General features: G+C 40.7%; 1 protein-coding gene across 4 annotated transcripts in view; it reads right to left on the bottom strand.

The window, feature by feature from the left end:
* Positions 1-11,421, bottom strand: part of PRDM5 (PR/SET domain 5) — an 85,880-nt gene extending 74,459 nt beyond the window's left edge. For 2 of the 4 annotated variants that reach the window (XM_074588994.1, XM_074588996.1), the window contains exons 1-2: positions 10,872-11,094; positions 5,744-5,827 (exon numbers count right to left, since the gene is read on the bottom strand). In XM_074588994.1, coding sequence (XP_074445095.1) covers positions 5,744-5,827; positions 10,872-10,964 — 177 coding nt within the window. In that variant the 5' untranslated portion in view covers positions 10,965-11,094. Of the gene's footprint in view, positions 1-5,743; positions 5,828-10,871 lie in introns of all 4 variants that reach the window. The other 2 variants (XM_074588998.1, XM_074588997.1) reach the window with 2 other exon arrangements.
* Positions 11,422-23,783: the final 12,362 nt, after the last annotated feature.

Here is a 23,783-nt window from a genome sequence, read left to right as displayed (position 1 = left end):
TCAGGCTAAATAACTAAGTAGCAAGTAGTCTCATATTTAAGTATAGGTAGACTTTGGCATAAGCCTAGAACAAGGCTAATTCAAATTCATGCCCGATAACCCACAGTGAGATCTCTTTCTATTTTACTACAACACCCTCTATTTGGTCACTCACTATGATCAAACACCTAAAATCCATACACATATCCAAAGCGTGCACCAGACAATTGAATTATGAAGAATTAGCTCCTTGAGAATCAACAGAAAAGGTGTCACTGAACTAATTTAGTTAAATTTCTTCACAGTAAGATGAAATACCTGACATTCACTATTACCACACAGAGGGTTTTACCTCAAGATAGATCAGGACATCACTGAATTATGCCACATTAACAAACATCATGTCACTATACAAGTATCCAGAAAATAAAGTGCCCCTAGTCATTGCATAAGCTACCATATGAAATCCTACACAGGCCTAAATAGTGTCTACACTGCTTGTAATGCCCATCAACAACATGCACGACTCCATCTGCTAGCCTTTTATGCTGCAATGAAATTACCTCCAGATTTTCAAAATACATCCAAAGTTGTCATATATGCTACTTCAAAATGCTCATGAGTGCAGTTGCAAATGCTCTACCATGCACACCTGGCAAGAGAAGAAGAAAAAAAAACTTCACTGAAAATAAGCAGATGGTTATCCTTGCTGAAGGCAGTAAACACACTGCCTGCTTTCTGGAAACCATTTTCTAAACATTTCTAAATCTAAAAAAAATCTATGTTCATTCAAACAATCGTGTAAAGAAAACTACTGTTTTCTGCGCTGCATTTTTTTGATTAGCTGAAAACATGATTTTTATTGTTAATAGTATAAAACAGCTAGATGCAATACTTCTGCGTCCTCAGTTTCAGACCTCCATCACAGAGCTCACTGCAGAGTAGAAACCAGTATTTTAACATTGCTGTAGAAAGTATTAAAATAACACTTGCAAAGGAAACCTGAGGCAGCAACTGTTGATTTGCTTACTCACTAAGAACTAATGGGACATAGACAGCATGGGACATTTTTCTTCAGCCAAATTATACAGCAACAGTTTTTCCATGTTAATGAAGCTTCTTCCAGTGCATGACATTAATTGACCCTGTCAGAGACAGAACGGTTCAGACAGCTCATGCCTAGACTTCTGCTAACAATTTGTGGAGATTTCAGAAGAAGGGTTGAACTTCACACTCACTGGAAGAATACCCAAATCTCCTTAAACAAATTGGGTGTGATCATCTACAACACGTTCAGATTAGAATACCAGCCCCTCGACCTGTCCACATGTGCTTTCTAACATCTTAAATAAAACACATAACTGAAGACACGAGGCTAACATTCTCAGTCACTTCTGGGAGCACATTCTTCTCATCACCAAAACCAGAAGGATCATTAAAGGTGCCTGTTCCAAAAGTCACTGAAATGACTACAAAGTTATACACTAAGGCTTGATTTAGTCATCTTTATTCATGTTAAAAGGTGATTAATGAAATTTAGCTAAATAAACTGGTAAGAATATTAATAACTACTTTGGATGCTAGTCTATCCCACTGGGGATTACTTTAACAAAACTGAAAATCTCGGACACAAACTTGCAACTGAGATAGGGCACCAATGTCTGACTTACATGTGGCAAAAGTTATTTTAAATGCAACTTGCATAAAAAATGTATCCAGATGCATTTGTCTAAGAAATGAGAAAAACAATAACAATTCTGAAAATTAAACAAAGATTCACACAAAAACATTAAAAGCAAACAGTTTTAAATGTAAATACTATCTGAGGAGTAATGACTGGGAAGGCAGTCTTCATAGAGAAAAACCAAAGACTACATTGCTAGGAATTAGATTTCAAATATTACATTCATCTTGCAAGCAAACACAGCTTTCTTCAAATCAAGATTTATTTTAACATGAACCTCGGGACATAATTCAACTTAATGCCTTGTAAGCAAAAGCCTTCCTATGCCAGAACCACATTTTAAAGGCAAGGTATCAGAGAAAAAAAAGGAGGGCGGTGAAAAGGAACCCCTCGCACACATACACACACCATCATTAGCTTAAAGTGCTTGACTTCTCATACCTAAACTAAAGCTCTGATCCAAAGTTGGTTGTAGCCAATAACAGGTTTTCAGGCAGGCTTATTTAACTAAAAACAATTGTCACTGCAAAAGTGATGAGAGAGTTAAGTAGTAGAAACATAAGTTCATTTAATTTTCTCATATAAGTTAAAACAAACATTAGCTTCCATTGTAAGACTGATTTCCAGCATGTTTCTGTTCTTCTTGGTTTTAACATAACAATGAAGAAAATATAATCTTGGCAGATAGACAGAAACCAAACCTGAAACATGTAACATTCAGCATTACATGCTGCATTATATGCCATCCAATCCTGACCAACGTTTCTTCATGGTATGTCAGAGTATTTGAAGAAGGACTAAGTCTTTGCAGCCCTCCCTGTTTTAAGATTTACCAAAGTCATCACCAAAAGTATATATGCTTGCCACACCACAATCCAATAGTAGTGAAATGAACACCATTTTCTTGATTAAGCACAATAAAGGAAAGAAAATGAACAGATACCTTCTCTTTGCAAAGGGAACTTCTGTGAACATCGATCCCTAAAGATTATTCTGTTCTTGCCTTAAAGCATTTGCTCTTCCAGTATATACACGTAATTTAAAATTGCTATGCTAAGTATACTGATACAGACCAACAAAGCAGTATTTAATCAAGGTGTTAGTGGTATGCTAAGAATAAGAACAAAACTCTCAATTCATCACCAGCAACCAGCTGCGTACTTAATTAGCACAACATGAAATTCAGTCTCAGAGACAACAGCATAGAGGTTGAGGGATAAAGGGGAGGTGGTTTTTTGACAGAAAGAAAGAAGAGGCACAAAGCCATTTGGACATTTTCTTGGCTTTTTATTATTACTCCTAACTATATAGTTACCACAGGTTGGGGTTTTTTCCCTTTCAGATCACTTGTAAATAAAACATTTCAGCATGTAGCTCTTCATAAAAATAACAGCAATATCAAGGATGCTTCCCTGCCCAGTCCTCTGGAATCTGTTGCATGAGCAAGCGTAAACCTTTCACATCTTCAGATCTATGCAAGTTACAGGCAGACTAATGGCATTCTGCTATATTTAAGTTAAACACAAACTCCAGCATCCTCAGAACTTAAACAAAATCACTGGACCAAATGAATTTTTTGGGTTCCATGTTTTTCTTAAGACCAAAAGAAAACATGACATGTACAATTCTGTCTCAGCATGATGTCTTAAAGATGCCAACTCACAATGTTGGTCTCGAAGAAAAAGGAGTAACTTGATCAAAACAGACCACATCACAGACCACATCTCCACACAACTAGAAATGCATGTGGTAAACTTCCTCACAGAAAACTATTCCACAAAATTGAAGCTCTGCTCCCAGGCATCACATACCAGGAAAAGAAATGTTCCACTAATGTTGATTTTTACTCTACTTACAAAAAGCCTCCACTACATAGCCTTCTTTCTAAAGGTGTCCTCTCTGAAAATGCATTTTTTTTTTTTATTTCCATCAGACTGTGAGGTCAGGCTTTACTGTGCCTTCATCCAACAGTCCTCAAATTAATTACTTTTAATATCGTTGGTACGGTTGACTATGCACAAACACGGTTAGTTGCTGTGACTGTCTCCCACAGCCTCTGGAACAACCGCCTACTTGGACGGTTCAACTTTTCATTTTCTGCATTCCTGGTCTCGATTTTCAACTTAAGACTACTCTCACAGCATGATTTAAATTACATTATAAAGCTCACGTTCAGATCAACTTCAGTAAACATGAACAACTTGGGTTCAAACATTCAGGAAGTCATAAAATTTGGTATGCAGGAATCTTTTCAAGGCTCTCAAAACTAGGTTACAATAAGATATTATGAAATGATTTCAGAAGAGCTCATAAAAAACTCATTTTCTTATTTGCTGTCGATGGGGTCATATTAGTGTCATCAGTAAATACATTATTTGCCTTTTATTTTCTCTTTTACAGAAACAGATAAATCTCATTTAATCATCAGCAACGAGGCATGTGGAAAATCATATAGCTTTCCAACAAACTTAAATTAAAGACCTTCTCATTGCTATAATCCACCCACCATCCCTTCTGAAATCCTTGTTCTAGACTCAAGTATTTTATTGATTTAAAATAACCTGCAGAAACACCATGAAAAGGCAAGTGAGCCAGGACACATTAACATGTAGTGTATTCAGCAAACATTTGTAATAAAAGTACATTGTATTGTATTGTTTTGTTTTCAGCTGTGAACAAAGACGAAACCAGTTGCTCTGAGTATGTAACTAAAGGAGAGGGGAACAAATTGTCCACACCGCCTCTCTGGGAAAGAATATTTTGGGCACACCCCTAGATTAAAAGAGAAAGAAAGAAAAGGGAAGGGGGAAAGACAAAGACAGAGGGTTGCATGGACTTGAGTAAACATTTCATCTAGGAATATTTTGCCGCTCACTGGATTTACACTGAGTTTGGGTTTAATGAGATGGGCTTTTAGCATTCTCTCAGTCATTGTTCCAGTGTGCAGAACCTATTTATAGTTAAGACTGTATCAATACTACCCACGCTTTATAAGCTGCTCAGCGATGCTAATCCTAGAGGGTTTTTTCCAAACAAACATTTATTTTGTAATAAATGCACAGATAGTGCTTTAAGCCAAATGTCAAACATAAGCTTTTTTTGTACCGTGCAACAAAAATAACAGTCATCCTTCCAGCTCTAGCCATAGAAAGGTGAAAAAGTAGGAAGTTAGTCCCCTTCTCAGTGTAAAACAGGACTAAATATGCATTTAATAGAAACTGCTTGTCTGGGGGGAAAAAAAAAGAGGAAAGGAATTCTGCTCAAAGAACTATAGCAGAAAAGAAAGATTACAAAGACAGAACAGAAGCACTGAAAAGCAGGTGTTTGTAACAGGTTGAAAATGTTGTTATTGCAAGTATTTATCAGTTAGTGTAATCTCCTCAACTGGTAAACTCGATAAATTTTTGCTACAGGCAAACACAGTTATGACAGGAACTAGGACGGGTTCAGGACCCGATTACAAGATCTAGTGTATAAACTACTCTTGCTGCCTGATATATATGAAAAAGTTTAGAAGAGCCCTGAAACTCATTATGCCTTCATCTGCCCACCGCACCAGGTTTTTATTTCACTAAAGATCTCACAACTACACATTGCATTACAAAGCTGCTACAATTTGAAAACTTCACTCATACAATTGCCAAACCCTAGCACAAGTATCACAGAAGGAAATGTTTTGTATTACAGCTGGAGGACGCTATGAGCTGACACCTGCTGATCAGCATAAATCAGTATCTCAGTAACTTACAATCATCTTCCTATATTCAAGTTTTCATTTTTTTTTCACATTTTTCAATAATTTTTCACAATGGTGTTATATTTTTGTGTTTTTCTTGACTTGATATTTTTCACACTTCATTGATTAGAAACCATCATTTGCTCTTTCTTTATCTTTTTAAAGAAGTCAATCCCCCTCCACCCAAAAAGCATATTTTTAAAGGATCACTAAGTCCAAAATCTCACTAAAGTATCTTTAAGCTAGGGAAAAAAGAAAATTTAAAAAAGGATTTGTTAACAGTATAAACTTAATTCTGAGATCAAATTTTGCTAGGTGTGATGATGTCACTCTAGACTACTCACTTCCCACATGAGCCTGCAGTCTGTGTTCTCATCCAGTTCCTGCGGCATTCGCTTCTCCCCTGCAAAGGGGCCAAATTTTTCACCCTGAGGAGCAAGAGAAAAAGTATTAGTGAAAAAGGAAAAAAAAAAAACAAGCAAATTGCCAAACTCCAGCAGAGGTATCGTTTTTAGCTTCAAATGGAAAAGGACAGTTTCTCTTTGTCATCCTCCGATATGCCAAAAAGGTGCATATCCTTGAGGTCCATATCCTTCAACTTCAAGCTCATCCCCATTCTTTTCACAGCTTGGAGAAGCTCTTAAACCCTGCATGCTTATTTCCCCTTTGGGAAACAGCACTTTATTTTAACTAAGGCTGAAATTTACAATTCAGATTTCTTATATTTCTTATATAAGATTTTCAGGAAGCACCTTGCAATAGACATCCAACTAAAATGTAAAGTATTTTTGGCAAGCGCAAAGTTTTCATTAGATTTATTTGCAAGATTATTTGCAACACTACTTTTTGAAGTGCCACAGACCAAAACACTGAATAACCGAGGTTTTGATCATACAGAGAGATTCGTTTAAAAACACAGGGAGTATGCACATGTCTATGAATTAATTCAAGCCGTCATAAACATTAAAGTGTTATACCACCTGCTAGTCATAACACATGCTGTGAAAGCATCCATTGATATGTTCTTCCAAAAGTATTGGATATCAGTGGTTTTTTCCTTCACAGGCATCACACTAGCAGCAGGGTAAATTACTTAAATAGGACTTTCTTCTTACACAGGCCTAACTTTCCACACACGCCCCCTCCCCAGCCTTGTCCTCATTTGCAATGACAAGCCCTACAAACCAGAATGCTATGTTCCTTCAGGCACTATTCAGATCTAAAAGCTCTATATACTTTTAAGCATTACAGATCATAACTGTATAATGAAAAGCAACTTTGGTGTTTCTTTACAAGTAACAGTATTTTGGCTAATAGAAGTATTGATCTTTGTCCATGTGTCCCTTCCCCCAGGCACATTCCATGGTCCCAGAAACAGCCTGCTACACATTTTCCCTCTTGCGTAGTTTTTACAGACTGCCTACAGGTAGAGTGTACCTGTGGAATGGAAAGTGGAATGGAAAACTTGCAGGATCATTCCTCTTGGAAACAACCAACCAAGTAAAAAAAAACCTTGGATTTACAATTAAACCTGAAGAGGTAATAAACAAAGGAAAAGAAAACTGGCATTGCATAAGGCAACAGAACTGAAAGCCAATATTTTTAAATGTGCACAAAGAAAATTTCTTTAGAAAGAACAGCAAAGCAGAAGGTTAAGAGATAAGAACAGCATAAGACAACAACTGGAGCACAGAGCAGTAATGGAGACACAGATATGGGCAGTGACAACAAAAACTGGCACTGTGGGGCTTCATCTCCTTCACTTCTCACTGATCTCCATACCACCCTTCATTGCTTGCTCACTGTTGAGGTCAAAGCTCCTCCCTGCCAACTTTACAAATCCTGGGATTTAATACTCAAAATGAAATTTACTTCTTTTACCTCATCAGCAATGAAGGTGAAAATAGGTCAACACACTTAGGCATGTACAACCATCAACATTCTCATGCTGAGTGCTACCCCAGCAAGCTTGCTGCTGTCCAATAGCGGACACATAGGTATTACATGGGGGGTGGTTTGCTTAGATAAAGGAGGAGGAAGAGCCAAGATGGTGGCAGAGGAAATCTGCTCTGGAAATGCATTGTCCTACCTAGCTCAGTAAAGATAAGGTAGGCCCTTGCGGGAGCAGACACCTCCTGGCAGGCTGAACTGGCTTTCCCCATTCACTTAGAAAGCAAAATGCAGTTTTGGTGCAACAAGGAAAGCAGCTCACTACAATTGCTGAGCTCCGAGAGAGGGTGTAATTATACCTGCAGAATCTCCCATTACTCATAGCAATTATCAAGATGAAGATAAGCTTATTGGGCTATAATCTAGATTAGTTCTATAGAAAGAAGAAAAGACTCCATAATTTTAATAGAGAAATTATTTGAAGATGTAAAGAATAAGGAACCTGAAAAAGCTAGTCTCCCAAACTCACTTCAGCAGCAGAATAACACTTTTTAAGACAGCATAAAGAGATTAATTTCATCCTTAAGCACTTTGGAGGCTTCAACAACCCTCACCTCAGTAATACTTTCATCCTTGCAGTCCAAAGGATCCCTAGATACCTTAAAAAGCATCTATAGTGTTAATTTTACCCATCACTGAAGCACACATCACCTCTGGGATGAAGCACAGCAAGAGCATAATACTGCATACTGACTGAAAACAAGAAACACCATACATCATTCTTATCTCAGCTACTCCAAACCAATAAACCTCTACTGCAATATGTTTAAGACCTTCTAGAAGCTCAAAACAACAGCAAAAATAAAAGGCAAGATGTCCACCTCTGAATATAAAGTAAATGTAACATGAACAGTAGGTGGTTCAGACTTTTAAGCACTTTTTACAGTTTCTCAAATTTGGAGAGAAAGCAGAAATTAGAGACAGCAAAACCTCATGTCTTGGAACACAAAGGTGCATTAAGGTAAGTGTAATTATTCATTTAGCCTTTCAGAGCATTTTCTTCATATATATATATGTCCCAGTTAATAAACATGCTGTCATGTGCCAATATATATCCATCAAAAGCATACCAAGACTTCAGCTTCCTCTATGATCAATAAAAGCAAGGCATACAACACAGTCTAAAGTCAACCACAGCAGTGATTCAACATATGAAAGGCACACCATTCAAATGTTAAAAACGCTATTTTCAACAACTGCTTTCAAGAAAGCAGCAGCAACTAATCTTCCAGATGCAGCAAAACACTGAGAAATGTAGTGGCTGTCTGATGATTATACCAAGGGCCTTGTGATACTGGTGCTGTAACCAGAAGCCAGCTGTTGGAGAACACAAAGAGAACCAAACACAAGAGAACCAAAACACTTTTGTTACTGTAACAAAAGAAAAAAGTTCCACCTTTAATGATTACAGACAAAAACTTGAAAACAAGAGCATAATGCCTGGAGGTGCAAAAGCAGGTGGCAGACAGCAGCAGTTCAAAATGTATTATTACCAAAAACCTTTGCTAATAGCAGAATTTTCAGAGGCCTACTTCGTGATTACTTAGCACTTGGAGGGTTGGTACTGAAATTACTGATTATAAGATCATCTGAAACATGTTTTACTTTCAGATAAGACAACCACAGCTGTGTGATATAGTAACAGAGAGAAAATGGTGCCATACTTCCTACTCACCAACACAGACCTTACTTCACAATTAAGTGTCATATGCAACACCTCCCAACCCCAAAGCCCCAAGGAATTAATTTAACAGCTATTAGCTACTCTGTATCATAGCCCTGAAGTACTGCTGCCTCATTACTACACAGGAGAATATGTGGAGAGCACTTCAGATGTGATTTTTCTTTCCATCGAAAAGAGCAACGCACAGTCTGGCTATATCTAACATATCATCTGTGTTACTTACACATCCACCCTTCTCCGAACAGCCACAGCAACACACAGTTCTTAGGTCTCCAACCATTTTTAGGAATACCTGTTTCAAACACTGCCCACAGAGCAACTCAAGAGCTGGTTCCTCACCCTGTCAAAAAGCAAAGACTGCCTGTCAGGCACATACTTCTGCTCAGGGCTTTGCATAGCACAACTGTCTGTGCTACCAGCACAGAGGATTCACCGCTAAAGGACAAGTCAGCAAACACCGTGACCAGATGCTCCTAATACAAATAGATCTTACTACAGGTGTCTCTGCCTTTACCTTTTGCATTCCACATGCAATTCGTGTCACACCCGCAACACTTCAGTTTTGCGAGGATGTCCTGTACGATGTGCTCACCTGGCAGAGCTGTGCAGGCTGACAGCATATACTTTGCCACTATAAAAAAAAAGTTCAAAGTAACATGGAGTAACTCAGGCAAGAAAATGCTCTTTTTTTCCTAGCATGCAGCTCCAAGGGTTCCATTCACAACTCTGTAAAGGAAGGGTGCTCAGACCCTGAACTCTGAACTGACATTCAGAATTAATATTGATATACAGGTGATGATTTCCACAAGCTTCACTCTAGAGCTCACTCTGTTTCAAAATCCAGGAATTAATACACACTGGTAGTGTACAACCTTCCTTTGCTGTGTGAACTCCCAAAGCTTTCAAATGAAAGTTCAGAACCTCAGTGGAAAAAATTTAAGCCGAGTGATACAAAATTCTTGCCCTCCCACCCTCCCATTAACACTCAGGGACACCTTAAAAATGAGAGATCTCTGCCCCATGGTGCCTAAGCCTTGTTGATGAAACCACTGAAAAATCAGGCAGCCCTCCTAGCCTGCTCAGAGCCAAAACTAGGACAAAAATGGAAAGCAAAATATACAACAGAGAGGTGTATACTGACGCAGCGTTCATAACTTCAGGTATGCCTTTATCTGTTCTAACAAGCCACCCAGAGAGTTGTAGTTGGGGTTTCAGATAACTCAGAGACTTAATTCAATCGTGAGGTGTTCTGGTTGGGGTATGAGAGACCCGCAGTTCAGCCGAATCCCATCTTTCACGTCTTTTCGGCTTTATCGTCCCAAAACTGCGAATTAAACCCTCCACCCCACCCAGCCCTGAGAGGAGGGCGGCGGCAGGGGCGGGCGGTACCTCAGAGAGGGCATGGCGGCCTGAGGCAGGCCCTGACCCAGGCGGCAGCCCTGGCGGGAGAGGCTCTGCCCTCAGAACGCTGCCAGAAACACAAACCAAGTTAAAAGAAACGAGGAAAACAAACAAAAAAGAAACACACCACAGAGAAAACCCTTTCGCCGTCCCCGCCGCCGGCTTAGCCAGCGGCCCGGCCCCCGCGCCCCTTCCCCGCCCCGGGAAGCTCCCTTTTCCCGGAGGAGGGGAGCGGGCGGGAGGTGCCTCCCCTGAGGAGAGGCAGCGCGGGCGGCGTGAAGCGGAGGCAGCGCCGACAGAGCGGGGCTGAGGTGAAGCCGGAGCGCGGCCGGCGGCGGCGAGGGGCGGGGGGCCGCCCCGCTCTCCTGTGAGACGTGGCAGCCGCTCCCCGCCGGGCCGGGCCAGGCCGTTAGCCCGCTTGCCCGGCCATCACCCACCTTTTTGACTTTGCGGGCCGTGTAGAGCCCCATCCCGTCCTGCACTTTTGACGACTTCAGGGCAAACCTATCCGGCACGTACATGCCCAGCATTTTGGCACCGGACTCGCCCCGCCGCTTGCTACCGGGGAGGAGGAGGAGGATTACCGGTGACTTCCATCCCACCGGGAAAGAGAGGAGAGAGACCGGGGGAGGGGGCAGGAAGAGGGGCTGGTTGCGGGGCTTCCCCGGCTCCTGAGGAAGAGGGGAGGAGCCAGGCCGCCGGCGAGGCCCCCGCCGGGCAGCGGCGGGACGGGACGGGGCGGAGCAGCGGCGGGACGATCCCCGGCTGCCCGCGCTCGGGGCCTTCGCGCCGTCGAGGGGTTCGTTTAATCGCGTCGTGTGAATATCGTAACAGAAAATACGAGGCCTTTGGCTTTGCGACACCCCCGGCTCGGGAGGCCTGGCCCCAGCGACACGCTCCGGCACAGGGCCACAGCGCTGGCGGCCTCCTGGCGCGTCGCCGTGGGCCAACGCATGAGCGGCCTGCTCTGCAAATACAGCGAATTCCTCGCCCGTCGGATGGCTTTCGTTTCCAGAGAAAATGGCTTTTCATGGACCAGTCACGGCCTCCCGGTCCGGCAGGGTTCCGGCCATGGGCCTTCGCCAGCAGGCTGGCAACGTAACCCGCACACAGGCATGAGGGGAGAGGGGCACCCAGAGCAACGACAGGGGCTGTCCCGCACCGAGGGGAGGAGGGAGAGAGAGAGACTTATGAGTTTAGAGAAAAACTGAACTAGTTGAATTAAACATTAATAATAAAATAGAAAGAAAATAATGAAATGCATATCAAACCTTATCAAGCTCCCAGGATGGCAATCACATCACCATCGTGGAAAATCCCAGACCGGGCTCAGCAACGGATGCGAACTGGATTCCAGATCTCGGTTCAGGAACGCATGGATGGGGATCAAAGGCAGACAAACAGAGTCCCCCCCCCCCCCCCCAGACACCAGCCACTGAAGACAGAGGAGTGACCCTTTGATCCCTCAGCTTTTATACTGAACAGATGCAGGTGGGATGGAATACGCCATTAGTCACCTTTGGATCACCTGTGCTGCCCACTCCTCCCCACAGGTGCAACCACTTACACTCTTCTGCTTCGGACCCTCCAACATGGCACACAGCTGACCATGGTTGTGATAGCAATAAGTGTAAGCAAGAGCCTCTCTGCATACCATCCCTTGGCATAAATTACAAATAATCAGGTCTTAGCACTCTGAGAACAAAGCGTTTCCACAATGCTGTATTTATAGACATTTTTAAATTGTGCTGCTAATACTAATAGTTAGAACACTGGAGTGTAACAACCTCCTTCAGTATTCTGTCAGAGTCGTTAACAGATGCATAAATAGTAGGACTTCAGTATTAAAAGCTTCTATATCCCACCAGAGCATTAGAAAAATTTTGCGTTAGTGCCAAAAAATGTCCAGAATTTTAGTTACAACATGACAGTGAACAGATTATCATAAAAGTATGCGTATTGTTTTGGATCAGTTGGATTTCTGCCAGTCCATAGGCAGACAGCTGGGGAAAAATAAAATAAAAAAACCCCGAAACAGGGCTAGCTGAACACGAGACTACCTTTGACTACTTCCTAGTGCCCTTACATGTTACACACAACGATGCCATTTTGTGTTTAGTATCTAGAGAGTCATACGGCAGATATCATAAAGCTTTAAAAAAAAAATCTTAACAAAGGTAATGTATATTCTCACCAACACACACGTATATACACAAATATGTATATAGTGCTGCATGATGTCATTCCATATATAAGCAACTGCTCCGGTAAGTTAGATGAGACAAGAAAAACAAAAGGAAGAGAGAATCCAACAACATGGGTGGAAGAATGACTTTGGTAATGAAAACAATCAGACACACAGGTTTTACACCTGGATGTAAAGTGTCTGGTCAGCCTGGACGCTGGCTGTTAATTTAGCAAAAACTAAAAAGAATGAAAATTGAGTATTTCAATCTATGTAAGTAAGAATTCTAACACCTCAAAAACAAATGCAATGAGCAGAGAGGAATTAAGTTACCTGGGGCTACTGCTTCAGTTTTAAGAGTAAGAGCCAAATTTAACTGTTCTTTTAATTAAGAGCCAGCTCCAAAGCTTCCATATGTATAATTGAACATAATATTTTCATAGACTAGAATACTTCCTTGAATGGAGGCCAATCTGTCTTAATATATATCAGATTAAAATGTTAGCATCATTTTCCCTGTCTGTGACCTTTTCCAAGGGCTATGGATATTTTAAAATCATTTTCCACTTTATGAAGGCCCCAATATTTTTGTCTTCAAAACAAAGAACTTGGGGGTGCTTCATTTTGAACTTTAAAACATTACATTTAACTTCACATAAAATAAGTAAAACAGCATAATTTGCAATGCATTTGCATGTTTTGTTTTTAAGCTCTTGAAGTACTCAAGACTAATTATTTTCATTTATAAACTTCATCCATTATTATTCCAAGGTGAAATGCAGTTACCTGTATCTCATTCAGTTTAAATAAAATAGGAAAGATGCTATAGCATTGGACGAAACAGATGCCAGTCTCTCCTTTTGTAGCTTCATGGGTGTTGTGACATTAATTGGATAGTCACAACTGCCTGGCCACCTGTACCGGTATTATTTATTTTTTAAATATAAATTCATCAGCCATTGACTGTAAGATCTTATAAATGGGCTTCATGCACTGTTGGTGTTGGTATTTGTCCTTTGGTTTCTATAAGGGCGGCTGGGGCGAGTAAAGTCAGTCTCGTTGAACGTAAAGCTGACAACTGCTGCTCGAGCAGACACGTATGTTACAGCTCTGTCCTGTTTTGTCCTAGCTGCAGTTGCAAGGAGGGTGAGGTCTGAAAGGTCCAAATGAAACAAATTGGACAGAGCAAAGATGAAGGACATCACGTCATGCTGAATGTATGCTGATCACTAGTGACCGGCAAGAGTGGAGCCCCGTAAGTTTCAACATAACTCCGTTTTGTATTTGGTACATATATAGCAGAGGTGCGTATAGCCTCTTGTTTGTCATGAGCAAAACTGATTGCAGAACACACCTATGCCGGCATCACCTTCAGCTGAAGGTGCAGCATACACCAGTGAAAGGAATTTTCTTGCTGACATAGCTAAATCTTCTCTAAAGTGACCAACTGAACCAGTGAATACACACAATTGTGGTAGATACACCAGGGGTTGCTGGCGTAGCCGGCAGCAACTTGGGAGCGTGAAGAAGTCAACCGTGCAACACAGCTGTACTGACAGAACTTCTTAGTGCTGACGGAGTCTCACTCAGACTCATGAACCGTGAACCCCTAGGACCCAGGCACAAAGCAGCACTTCCAGGACTCCCTAAACACACACAGGCAGCCACCGGATAGCATAGAACAGGTGAGTAGCTTTCTACTGTCCTAATAGAGGCTCTGTTGAAAAAAACGTGGAAAAATGTCTGTCAGCCCAGAGACTGAGAAGTGTGCTTTGGTGTGCACCTTCCAAAAGCACTCTTACCGGCAGGTTTTTAGTCTCTGTGTCGTGATCCACATTGACCCATCGATTTCTTCTCAGGAGGTCACTGCCAAACAAAGAGTAACTGCACTAAATATTTCAGCAGGTAGTATCTATCCTGTACAGTTAAACCACGACCCTTCCTACACTTGCTGGCTTTCTTTTTTCAAGTTCCCCGCTCCTAAGCAACAGAAACACCTGCCCAGGTAGTTTTCTTTGTTCTCTTTTCAAGTATTCTTTTCTTGGCACTTGCACTAAAACAGGTGCAATTGAGGGGAGGGTGACAAATCAATCCAGGAATGTTTGTGCTCACAGAAACAACCGACTTCATTGCCAAAATGCTGTCTAGGTGGCTTAACTGAACTGAGGGGTGGCACTTGTGCTCTAAAACAATGTCTGAGAATCTGGGCTGTGTGCACAACTTGGACAAAAGATTGCATGCAGAAACCACGCTCACCCAGAGAAAACACAAATGACTTGTCTGAGAGTCCTTAGCCCAGATTAATGACAACGCCGTCACTATTCAGCGGAGTTGGTCTACCGCAGCCAGGCTAAACAGCAGTAGATGTTGTTCCAAAAATAGGAGGAAAGTAGCTTTGATACGTACACAAGTTAGTTATGAGTTCCTATAATTAAGAATAGACATACTCAATAAGGTCCTGCAAGATTTTAAATATCCATTTTCTCTTTAACCAGAGTCCTGGAAAATGGACTGTAAAGTGTGGAACAGATTCTTAATATGAAAACACATCCAGGTTTTACCATGTGTTGCAAACTGGAATTAATCCAGAGTAGTAAAAAAAAACCCAAACACTGTTGACATTATGAAATTATATGGAAAGGATGAAATCTTAAAAACAACCCAGATATGCGAAATCTTTCCTTTTCCTGAGCGAGTCCTTTCCTCTTCCTGAGGGAACATTGAGTTTGTGAGGAAATGTAAAAACGGACAAGATCCATGTTTTCAGTTCTACTGCACATAATGCACTTGATTCTTATCATAAAAGCACACTGGCATGTACACGAGCATATTCACCATTTGAGATCCATAAAATACATTTCAATTAACACAACTAGGAATTTTAAAGGTAGAATAAAGGCCTTTTCAAACTAGACACCAGTCACCGAACAAGCCTCAAACACGGAAGTTATTTTTTTTTTTCTTTTTTTCAGCGGGTGGGGGTGTTTGGTTTGGTTTTTTGATTCCCTCTTTAAGCTAAAAGTTGCTTGGAGCATGCCGGCATAAGGCTTTAGGAAAAGTCTTAGGGGTAAGTTTCGTCATTCTTTCCCAGTTGCTACTATAATTTGCAGAGTTTCTGCTTTACCTTCTTCATTGCAGTTTTAATTATTTCATGTACACAATCGTGATGTTTTGTTTCCTAGTGTTATTAAGGTAACCTCATCACTTCTGTTTTGCATTCTTAACTCTTTGCACTTACTTCAGATGCTATTTACAAAATAGCAAAAAATATGGAAAGAACCATAGGGACAAGTGGGTTCCATTTTTATTGGCATAATGCTTTTAAGAAAAATGCTTTGATCGTTTTAGCATTCATTTCAACCGAAGCAGTTGGATGAGTTGTTGGGGATCAAAAAAATCTGAGGAATATACCTCAAGTGAAATAATTCATTCTGAAGTAATGCATTAAATAGAAACCACATTTTGTTGGTAACCTTAACCAAATAACACAGTAGATAAACAATAATGAAGCACAAGTAACAATGAAAATTATGAGGCATAACATAGTGTTGTAACTTAACACAGAGAAAGTCTGATATTCTTAATTCCTTCTTTCATCATCTTCTTAAATAAAGGTACCTTTAGTATTTATATAGTAGGTCATATACATGTTATCTTGCAAACTACCTCCAACTGACTTAACAGAGGATGCCCTTCATACATATTGCTTTCCTGTAGTTCTGCTTTTTACTTTCTTGATGGCTTGGTCGTACATTGAGTTAGTTATGCTTAAACTGATAGGGAGCTCTAACGCTTTCTACAGCCTATCCTAGGGCATATTCAAAGCCTGCACAATGCCAAGCAGCTGAAAAATCTCATCCCTCCTCAAAGAGCAAACATTGAGCTATAATTAATTTGCAGGCTAGCACAGAGAAACCGAACGTGTTGACCCACTGTTTCTATGTTGCTCCCTAGAGGCTTGTTTATAACTACATGGAACGCTAAGGAGAAACACAAGGGCATCCAGCAGCCTTCCCATTTGAAGCCTAATGGTGTCAGGAACTATTTACATGACTTCCTTGGAAAGAGAAAGAGGTATTTTCAGAAGAAAGCTCTTATGTAGTCATGGAAGCTGCTGTGCACCAAATTAAATTCCATGGCAGGAATCCACGCGTGGTAACAAACAAAATAATTACAAGGGTTGCTTGTCTGGAGTTACAATACTTGTTGCAACATCATACCAGAAGCAGGATATGATACTCCCTCCACCCGAGGAACAGTTAATTAGGGGTGATACTTAATTAAGTTGACATGTCACATTCTAAGAAACAAAAAGATTTAAGACAAAAATAGTCTGCAAGATTCCAGAAGCAAACATGCCAGCCACTGAAGTATCCAGCAGCTTAGAAGGAAAAAGCGTTCTCCAGAAGAAAGGATGGTTTTTCATAGCTTTTCGTTTTGCTAAGATGGTGTGGTATCATCCCTAAAGGTTTTCAGGGACTTCGCATTTCTTTCCTCCCTCCTCCTGCCCCTCAGGCAGTTGGACTGAAATGAGAGAGGCACATGGGGTTTTTTATCCTTTTAAGAGTTCCTTGCAGCCTTAAGTATTAGAGTAGTAGCTTTTGCAGCATCCATAGCAATACCAGAATTTCATTCTGGCAGCTGACAGATGAGAAGGGGTTTTGTTCATGATAATGGCTCCCCCTTCCCAGCTTGTACATTCACTGGTCCACAAAATGTTTCTGCACTGCAGATTAATCAAGTTTGCAGCTACTGTTTTGAAAACTTCCTGGACCTACATATCTCCTTTCCAACCCCCATCCACTTCCTCTTAACCTGGTAAGATCAGGAGCAGCAATTTAAAAACAATCTTTGGCTTAGCTGGATTGTACCCCATTCTCAGGACACTTAGAATATTGTCAGACTATTTCCTTTTTGTTCATGTATATCTGCGTGTTTTCAGTGTGCAAATAACATTTAGCTTTGACCAGGTATGCAAAGGTTTCAGTCAGAACTTTCCCTGGGATTTGCCAAGCCCGTTTCTCTGACTAGGTACAAGGTCATTAACTTTGCGTGGGATCGTTGTTCTTTTTTTCATTGTAAATGACTTCCCAGACCTTCTAAACTACAGCATCTGGACCAGGATGGAAAAAGAGCTTTGCACTGTCTCGTTTTGTATTGACGTTTTTGGGAAGCAAAGGTTTCAGCTTGTCTAATGACAGAATCTGAGGGGAAGATGTGAAGAGGAATAGCATACAGATTTTTTGTTCTTTTCTCAGTTGTACAGAGTTCAGCCTACAAATTTTTTTTTTTTTTTTTGCTATTCCATTCCCCAAAGAAACCAACTAATATATAGGGGAAAAATCTTCCCCTTCTTTAAAGCCAATAGCAGCAACTATGGTATACAATGCTGACAAGCTGAATACGAAACCATATTGCTGTACTCCGTGCAACATGCCAGCACACGCCGACACAATGACTCTTCTGTTGCTTCTGAAAACAAATCCAAGAAGTGTAATACACTCAGATGAAAGCTTTAGAAACAGAAGCCGCAAATTAACTAGCAGAGCTTAGTAAGAGCTGCATATATGCCTTTAAAGTCTGCCCTGCTTTGGGGACAATGGCACCCTTGCTACTAGTAATCACCAGGCACAGTGACTCTAAGTACCTGGAACAAATTGTGTTGACATGGAGTCAACTTAAACCGCATGTTATACTACCAACTAAAACTCAGTCTCTTAGATCTAAGACAATCTGCTTTCCTAGACAATTAAATGTGCCTTTTGTAAATATGACAATAAGCCCCATCTACTCAGTGTCTCAGGGTTTTTTTCCAGTTCTAACAGTGTTTGTTTTGTCTGTATTTTCTAGTGATCTGAAAAACTAAGTTATTCTTTCCCTAATGCACTTTGATTTGCTGAGAAAAATTCCTTTCAGAGCTATTTTTAAGGACTGCTTCCTTTTTTTGTGGCTTCTTGGTTTTTTCCTACACTGATTCTTTAAGAGCTTTCTGAATTCAGTAAACATTTCAACCTAAAGAATTGTTGCCCCACCAAATCTCTTCTAATCTATGCACAGTTGGCTTTTTGTTTTTCTGGAAACCGATACAGACTTCTTGTGTTGTGATACTCAAGGAGTAAATGGCAAGATTAGTTTTTAACTTATGTCTCTTTCTTTGCTTACATGTACAGAGTAGTTCCTGACAAAGTTTCTTTCTCAGATATTTGAAGTTCTGGAAGTTAGCTCCAGGATTTCACAATTAAGAATTTTCTCCTTCCCCTTTTAAAATATTAAACTGCATACATGTGTTTGCATTTCCATTCCCGAGCTGATTGCATATTAATTGTTCACTCCTGTTGTTTCGGCAGTTTTTAAACTAGGGTTTAAAAAAATTCTTAAGACAAAATTTTAAGCGATTAAGTACCAGGTTAAGCTAGTAATTCAGATTTTGTAGTGATGTATTGAGTAATGACCACTTAAATAATCTACATCATATGGACTTAAGCACAATATAATTTGACTGGAGTAGATTTTTACTGCTATCTCAGATGATAAACTCACATAAGCAATACAGGAAGGAAGTCTAAAGAGCTAGTGGTTAAAAATACCGAGTAGCAGTAACTCACCTTTTAGAATAGCAAGCTCTGCCCTGAGCCCTGTAGTATTTTATCTTGGCAAATTGAAGGTGTGATCTGATAAAAGAGGTTGCAGTTCAATAGTGAAAAGATCTCATAGCTACAAAACATGAGCAAAAGGGAGTGAGAATACAATTAGCATCGGTAGCAACTCTTTAGAAAAAGTACTGGAAGCAATAGTGGGTCTTCAGCTGAACTTGAGTCAAAGTTCTTATGCTGGTGAGAAAATGTAATATATACTCTTATTTATACATCCCAGCCTGAAAGACTGCAGGATAAAATCACCTTCGGTGTTGGTTCAGCCTCAGCTGGAGAACTGGATTCATTTTGAGGCATCAAATGTCTAGGAAAAAGTGGAACAGCAGACAAAGTTCTAGCATGTTTTTGTGAGGAAAAATCATGTCAAGTATATCTTATTTCTTTCTATAGCAGTTATAGGCTTTATAGACGAAGGAGAAGTGAAGTCCAGATGATTGCCGTAGACATTGATCAAAATCCTAGTAGACAGGGCCTCAGAAGAAGGACTGAAGACATTCAAGTGTTTTGTCCAGAGAACAGAAAACTTCTGGATATGTAATAGTAGTCTTCAAATGCATTAAAACTACTTTAAAGAAAAAAACTTTTTTCTTTTAGTGACCACTAAAATTGAAAATACTCTCTAAATTGAAAATTTACATTTTGACATTGAAGATACTTTCTAAATGAGTAAAGTACTTGCGCAGACTGCCTAGCGAGGTCACTGGGCTTTCATCAACAGGGGTCTTTGAGAATAGGCCAGGTAAGCATATGAAGTGACACAGGCACAGCCGGTACTTGACATAGCCCTACAGCAGATGATTTCCTGAGGGAACATTTCCTGAGGGTTATTACATTCATAGAAGCTGTTTCTAGCTAAGAAAGTCTCCGGTCTCAAATACTTGGAGGCTAGAGAAGTACCCAGGGGCAACACCACGCGCACCTGACCCAGTCATATAATTTCTCCTAGATAGCTGCTATTGGACACTGCCATGGAGTGACCTCTGGTATACTCACGTGTTATTGGTCTGATATAAAAGAGCCCAGACAAACATGAACTTAAGGAGTCTTGGAAATTCAGAAATTTGAGCACAAAAATTCCAAAATAGTTATTTTAAAACATTTCGTGTAAGCCATTTTCATTATTTTCTTCAGTGACAGGAACTGACAGAATCACTTTATGCAGTAGCAGATGAACGCCTGGGCTACATCCTTACGCATTCTGAAAGTGTCTTCCTCAGCTCGGTGATAGCCTATTTCAGCTCAAGAGGAACTTCCTAAACTGATCTCATCCACCCTGCTTTTCCTGTCAGCCTCTTTTTTTTTTTTTTTCCTTCATTAATGGAAAGGGACTTTCCAGATCCAGCATCTCCCTGGTGAGCTAGTTCCTTCAACCCTAACCATTCACATACATGCAGAAAGGTCATACCTTCTCAGCCCCCGTTTCCCATTAGGCCTTGCATTGAGTTGATCATACGCTCCTCCTGGGACCATGATTCCTGGTCTTAATCCTGGGACACTGTTTCCCACAGCATTCTCCTGGAGAAACTGGCTGCTCATGGCCTGGACAGGTGTACTCTTCGCTGGGTGAAAAACTGGCTGGATGGCCGTGCCCAGAGAGTGGTGGTAAATGGAGTTAAATCCAGTTGGTGTCCAGTCACAAGTGGTGTCCCCCGGGGTTCGGTGCTGGGGCCGGTTCTCTTTAATATCTTTATCAACGATATTGTGTGGTTGGACTGTCAAATACGATGAGTTAAATGATAGGAGGTTTAGATTAGATATTAGGAGACATTTTTTCACTGAAAGGGTTATTAAACATTGGAATAGGCTGCCCAGGGAGGTGGTGGATTCACCATCCCTGGAGGTGTTTAAAAGAAGGGTAGATGGGGCACTTAGGGACATGGTTTAGAAGTGGCTCTTGTCAGGGTAGGCTAAAGGTTGGACTCGATGATCTTAAAGGTCCCTTCCAACCTCAACGATTCTATGATTCTATGATTAAGTCTTAAACTTACCTACTTCCAACCTAATCTTGAGAGGGCTCTTCATGTAACGCGAGCTTTGACACCAAGCTGATTCCGACTCTGTGCAACTATTTTTATTTATTGAAAAAACTTAGAAATTAGGCTCCTTTTCAGTACCTGCTCTGTACCTATCATTTAACTCATCGTATTTGACAGTCCAACCACACAATAAATTCTTCATAAAACCTTGAAAGAGCTTTAATGCTGTGAAGTATTTTTCCACCATTCCTGAACAGGACATAGAAGCTGGAACACCGTGTTGCGTTTTCCTGTAGCAGGAAGACAGCTGACTACTGTACTATGAACTTACGGTGGTTTGTTAATATTATTATAGCAAATGGATGACAACTCTCATAACTGACCTCTGCCTTTCATGTCTGCTACGTGGTGTTGGATATTCATATTTTCACTTCTCCATGAACCTTTAGCACTCCACTACGTAGGGCATCATAAAGCTGCTACACAGAATGTTTTTAAATCCTCAGAGAACGGCTACATACCTGCAGAAGATATTTCTCAGAACTGCCAGCTATGGAAAAATCATTTTGGCATTCTAAGCACATTTTCAAAACCTGTCCGGTCCTTTGCTCAGAGACTTCTCTTAGGTCATCTTTCACTTAATTATTATGCTCTTTGGCCTCACTGTCTTCCTCCCATTCTCAGAAAAGCAGCACTTGAGTTACCCTCTTTTCAACAGCATGAACGTCCGCTACCTTCTACCTTTCGGTATTGTGTGTCTGAACCCCCAGTGGAGGGCTTAAACCCCCCCGATTACCCAGACTAGATAATTTTTTCTTCCTGAACTGTGAGCTAGAGCAATTTAATTCCCCTAGTCAGGAAACCTGGTCACAGAAGAGAACAGTTTGCTCTAAGGCCTATAGGAAATGGAAAAACAAACAGATCTACAACACTTAGTTGGGGAGCTAGGCCTAATTCCAGGGTCCGTCTAAGAAGCAATACTTATATAGCTTTAATCATCTTAGACCAGATCCCATGTTCACGTATTACCTTCTTGTGCTGCAGCCTGCGTACCTACTCTACTACTTTCCCTTCTGACCTCTTTCCAGCCCCTTTACTCACATCTTGTCTTCATTCCTGCTTCATTTTGGCATTTCTAGTATTCCTTTCTACTGGAGAAGCACCCTCCAGTTTTAGCCGCCAAAGACTTCCTCCCACCCCGCTTCAAAGAATTTAAAACTCTTTTTCGATGAATCCTCCTCAGTGCACCACTGGTGTCACCATCAGCACCACTTCAGTCTGTCTTGTAGACTTTGAATTCGAAGAGATCACGTGTTTCAAGGACCGGCACGTGCCTCCAGTATTTACAGACCCTGACTGTTTTTTTCTCCCTTTTACAAAGTGTTGAATTCACAGCTATCAATGGTATTTGACCTAAGATATCAGACAAAAACCCAGGTGGCCGAACCATTGGGGGTGGAGGCAGTAAATTTGAAACGCAAGGAGAATTCTCATTGACTTCAGGGGTCTAGTACGTGGGAGTATCATTTAGAAGGCTGTTGGACTTATTTTTTTCTGGGTTTTGGTTATTTTTAGAACAGCTGAAATCAGCACACCGCGTAATTTGAGGTGTATCTTATAAGAGGCAATACAACATTCAGCCCCCTAAATGGAATGTTGTTTCTTTTGGGGTTTGAGCCCTATGCACGGTACAATTTTGCAAGGAGGACTATGTGCTGTGACTACTTCTGTGAAGTAGAACTCTTCTGTATTGAGCTCTACTTTGATGCTAAGCCGAAATACATTCCTATACCGTTCCTTAGTTATTCCGTAATTGTTTTTAAATTATGTTCGATGTCTGGTAATTCTGTGCCATCTCTGAATTGCAGGGGTATAATAAGAGATTATTATAAGAAAAAGTTGCATCAACGTGGCAAAGAATCTATCTTCCAGTCAATTTTAAAAATGCAGATTTTTTTTTTTCCCCTTGACAGACAAACAAACTATGTGGGTTTTTTTAAAATCCAAATATAAAAATTAAACATTATTATAAACCTTCTTTGGAAGTGTTATGTGAACTCTTCAAAAAATATTTCCTTAGAGCACACACCAAAATGAGAGCTACTGACTTACGGGCAGGACTATCCTAAATGCTTCTTAGTGCTTTCCTTGGTCTCCTCCCTGCCTGTTCTCCCCTAAAGTCACTTTCTCAGTTGACGACACGTTCCCCAGGAAATACTTATTTCTCAGTGCTGTAACAAATTCCTCTGGAAGAATGAGACATTCTTACTACTTTAACAGTCTCTAGGACAGAGACTTGAATTCTTCTGTAGATCTTTGCTTCACTCCATCCAAATGCATGTTGTATTCTGAAAGAGGAGCCAGAAGCCAGTCCTGCATATAAAAATTTAGATTTGAGAGTTTTCCACCTACAGGCCTCAGCAGAACCAGCTTCACCAACACCCATGGTCGTGAGCTGCTTTATATGGCTTAAGGACTTGCATAACCAGGGGTACCATGCGCATCTGTGTTTCGAATGAACTGAGCCTAACAAAA

The sequence above is a fragment of the Larus michahellis genome, chromosome 5 (assembly GCF_964199755.1).
Source record: "Larus michahellis chromosome 5, bLarMic1.1, whole genome shotgun sequence".
Lineage (NCBI taxonomy): Eukaryota > Metazoa > Chordata > Aves > Charadriiformes > Laridae > Larus > Larus michahellis.
Note: the sequence above shows the minus strand (reverse complement) of the source record. Positions and strands in the feature narration are given on the sequence as shown.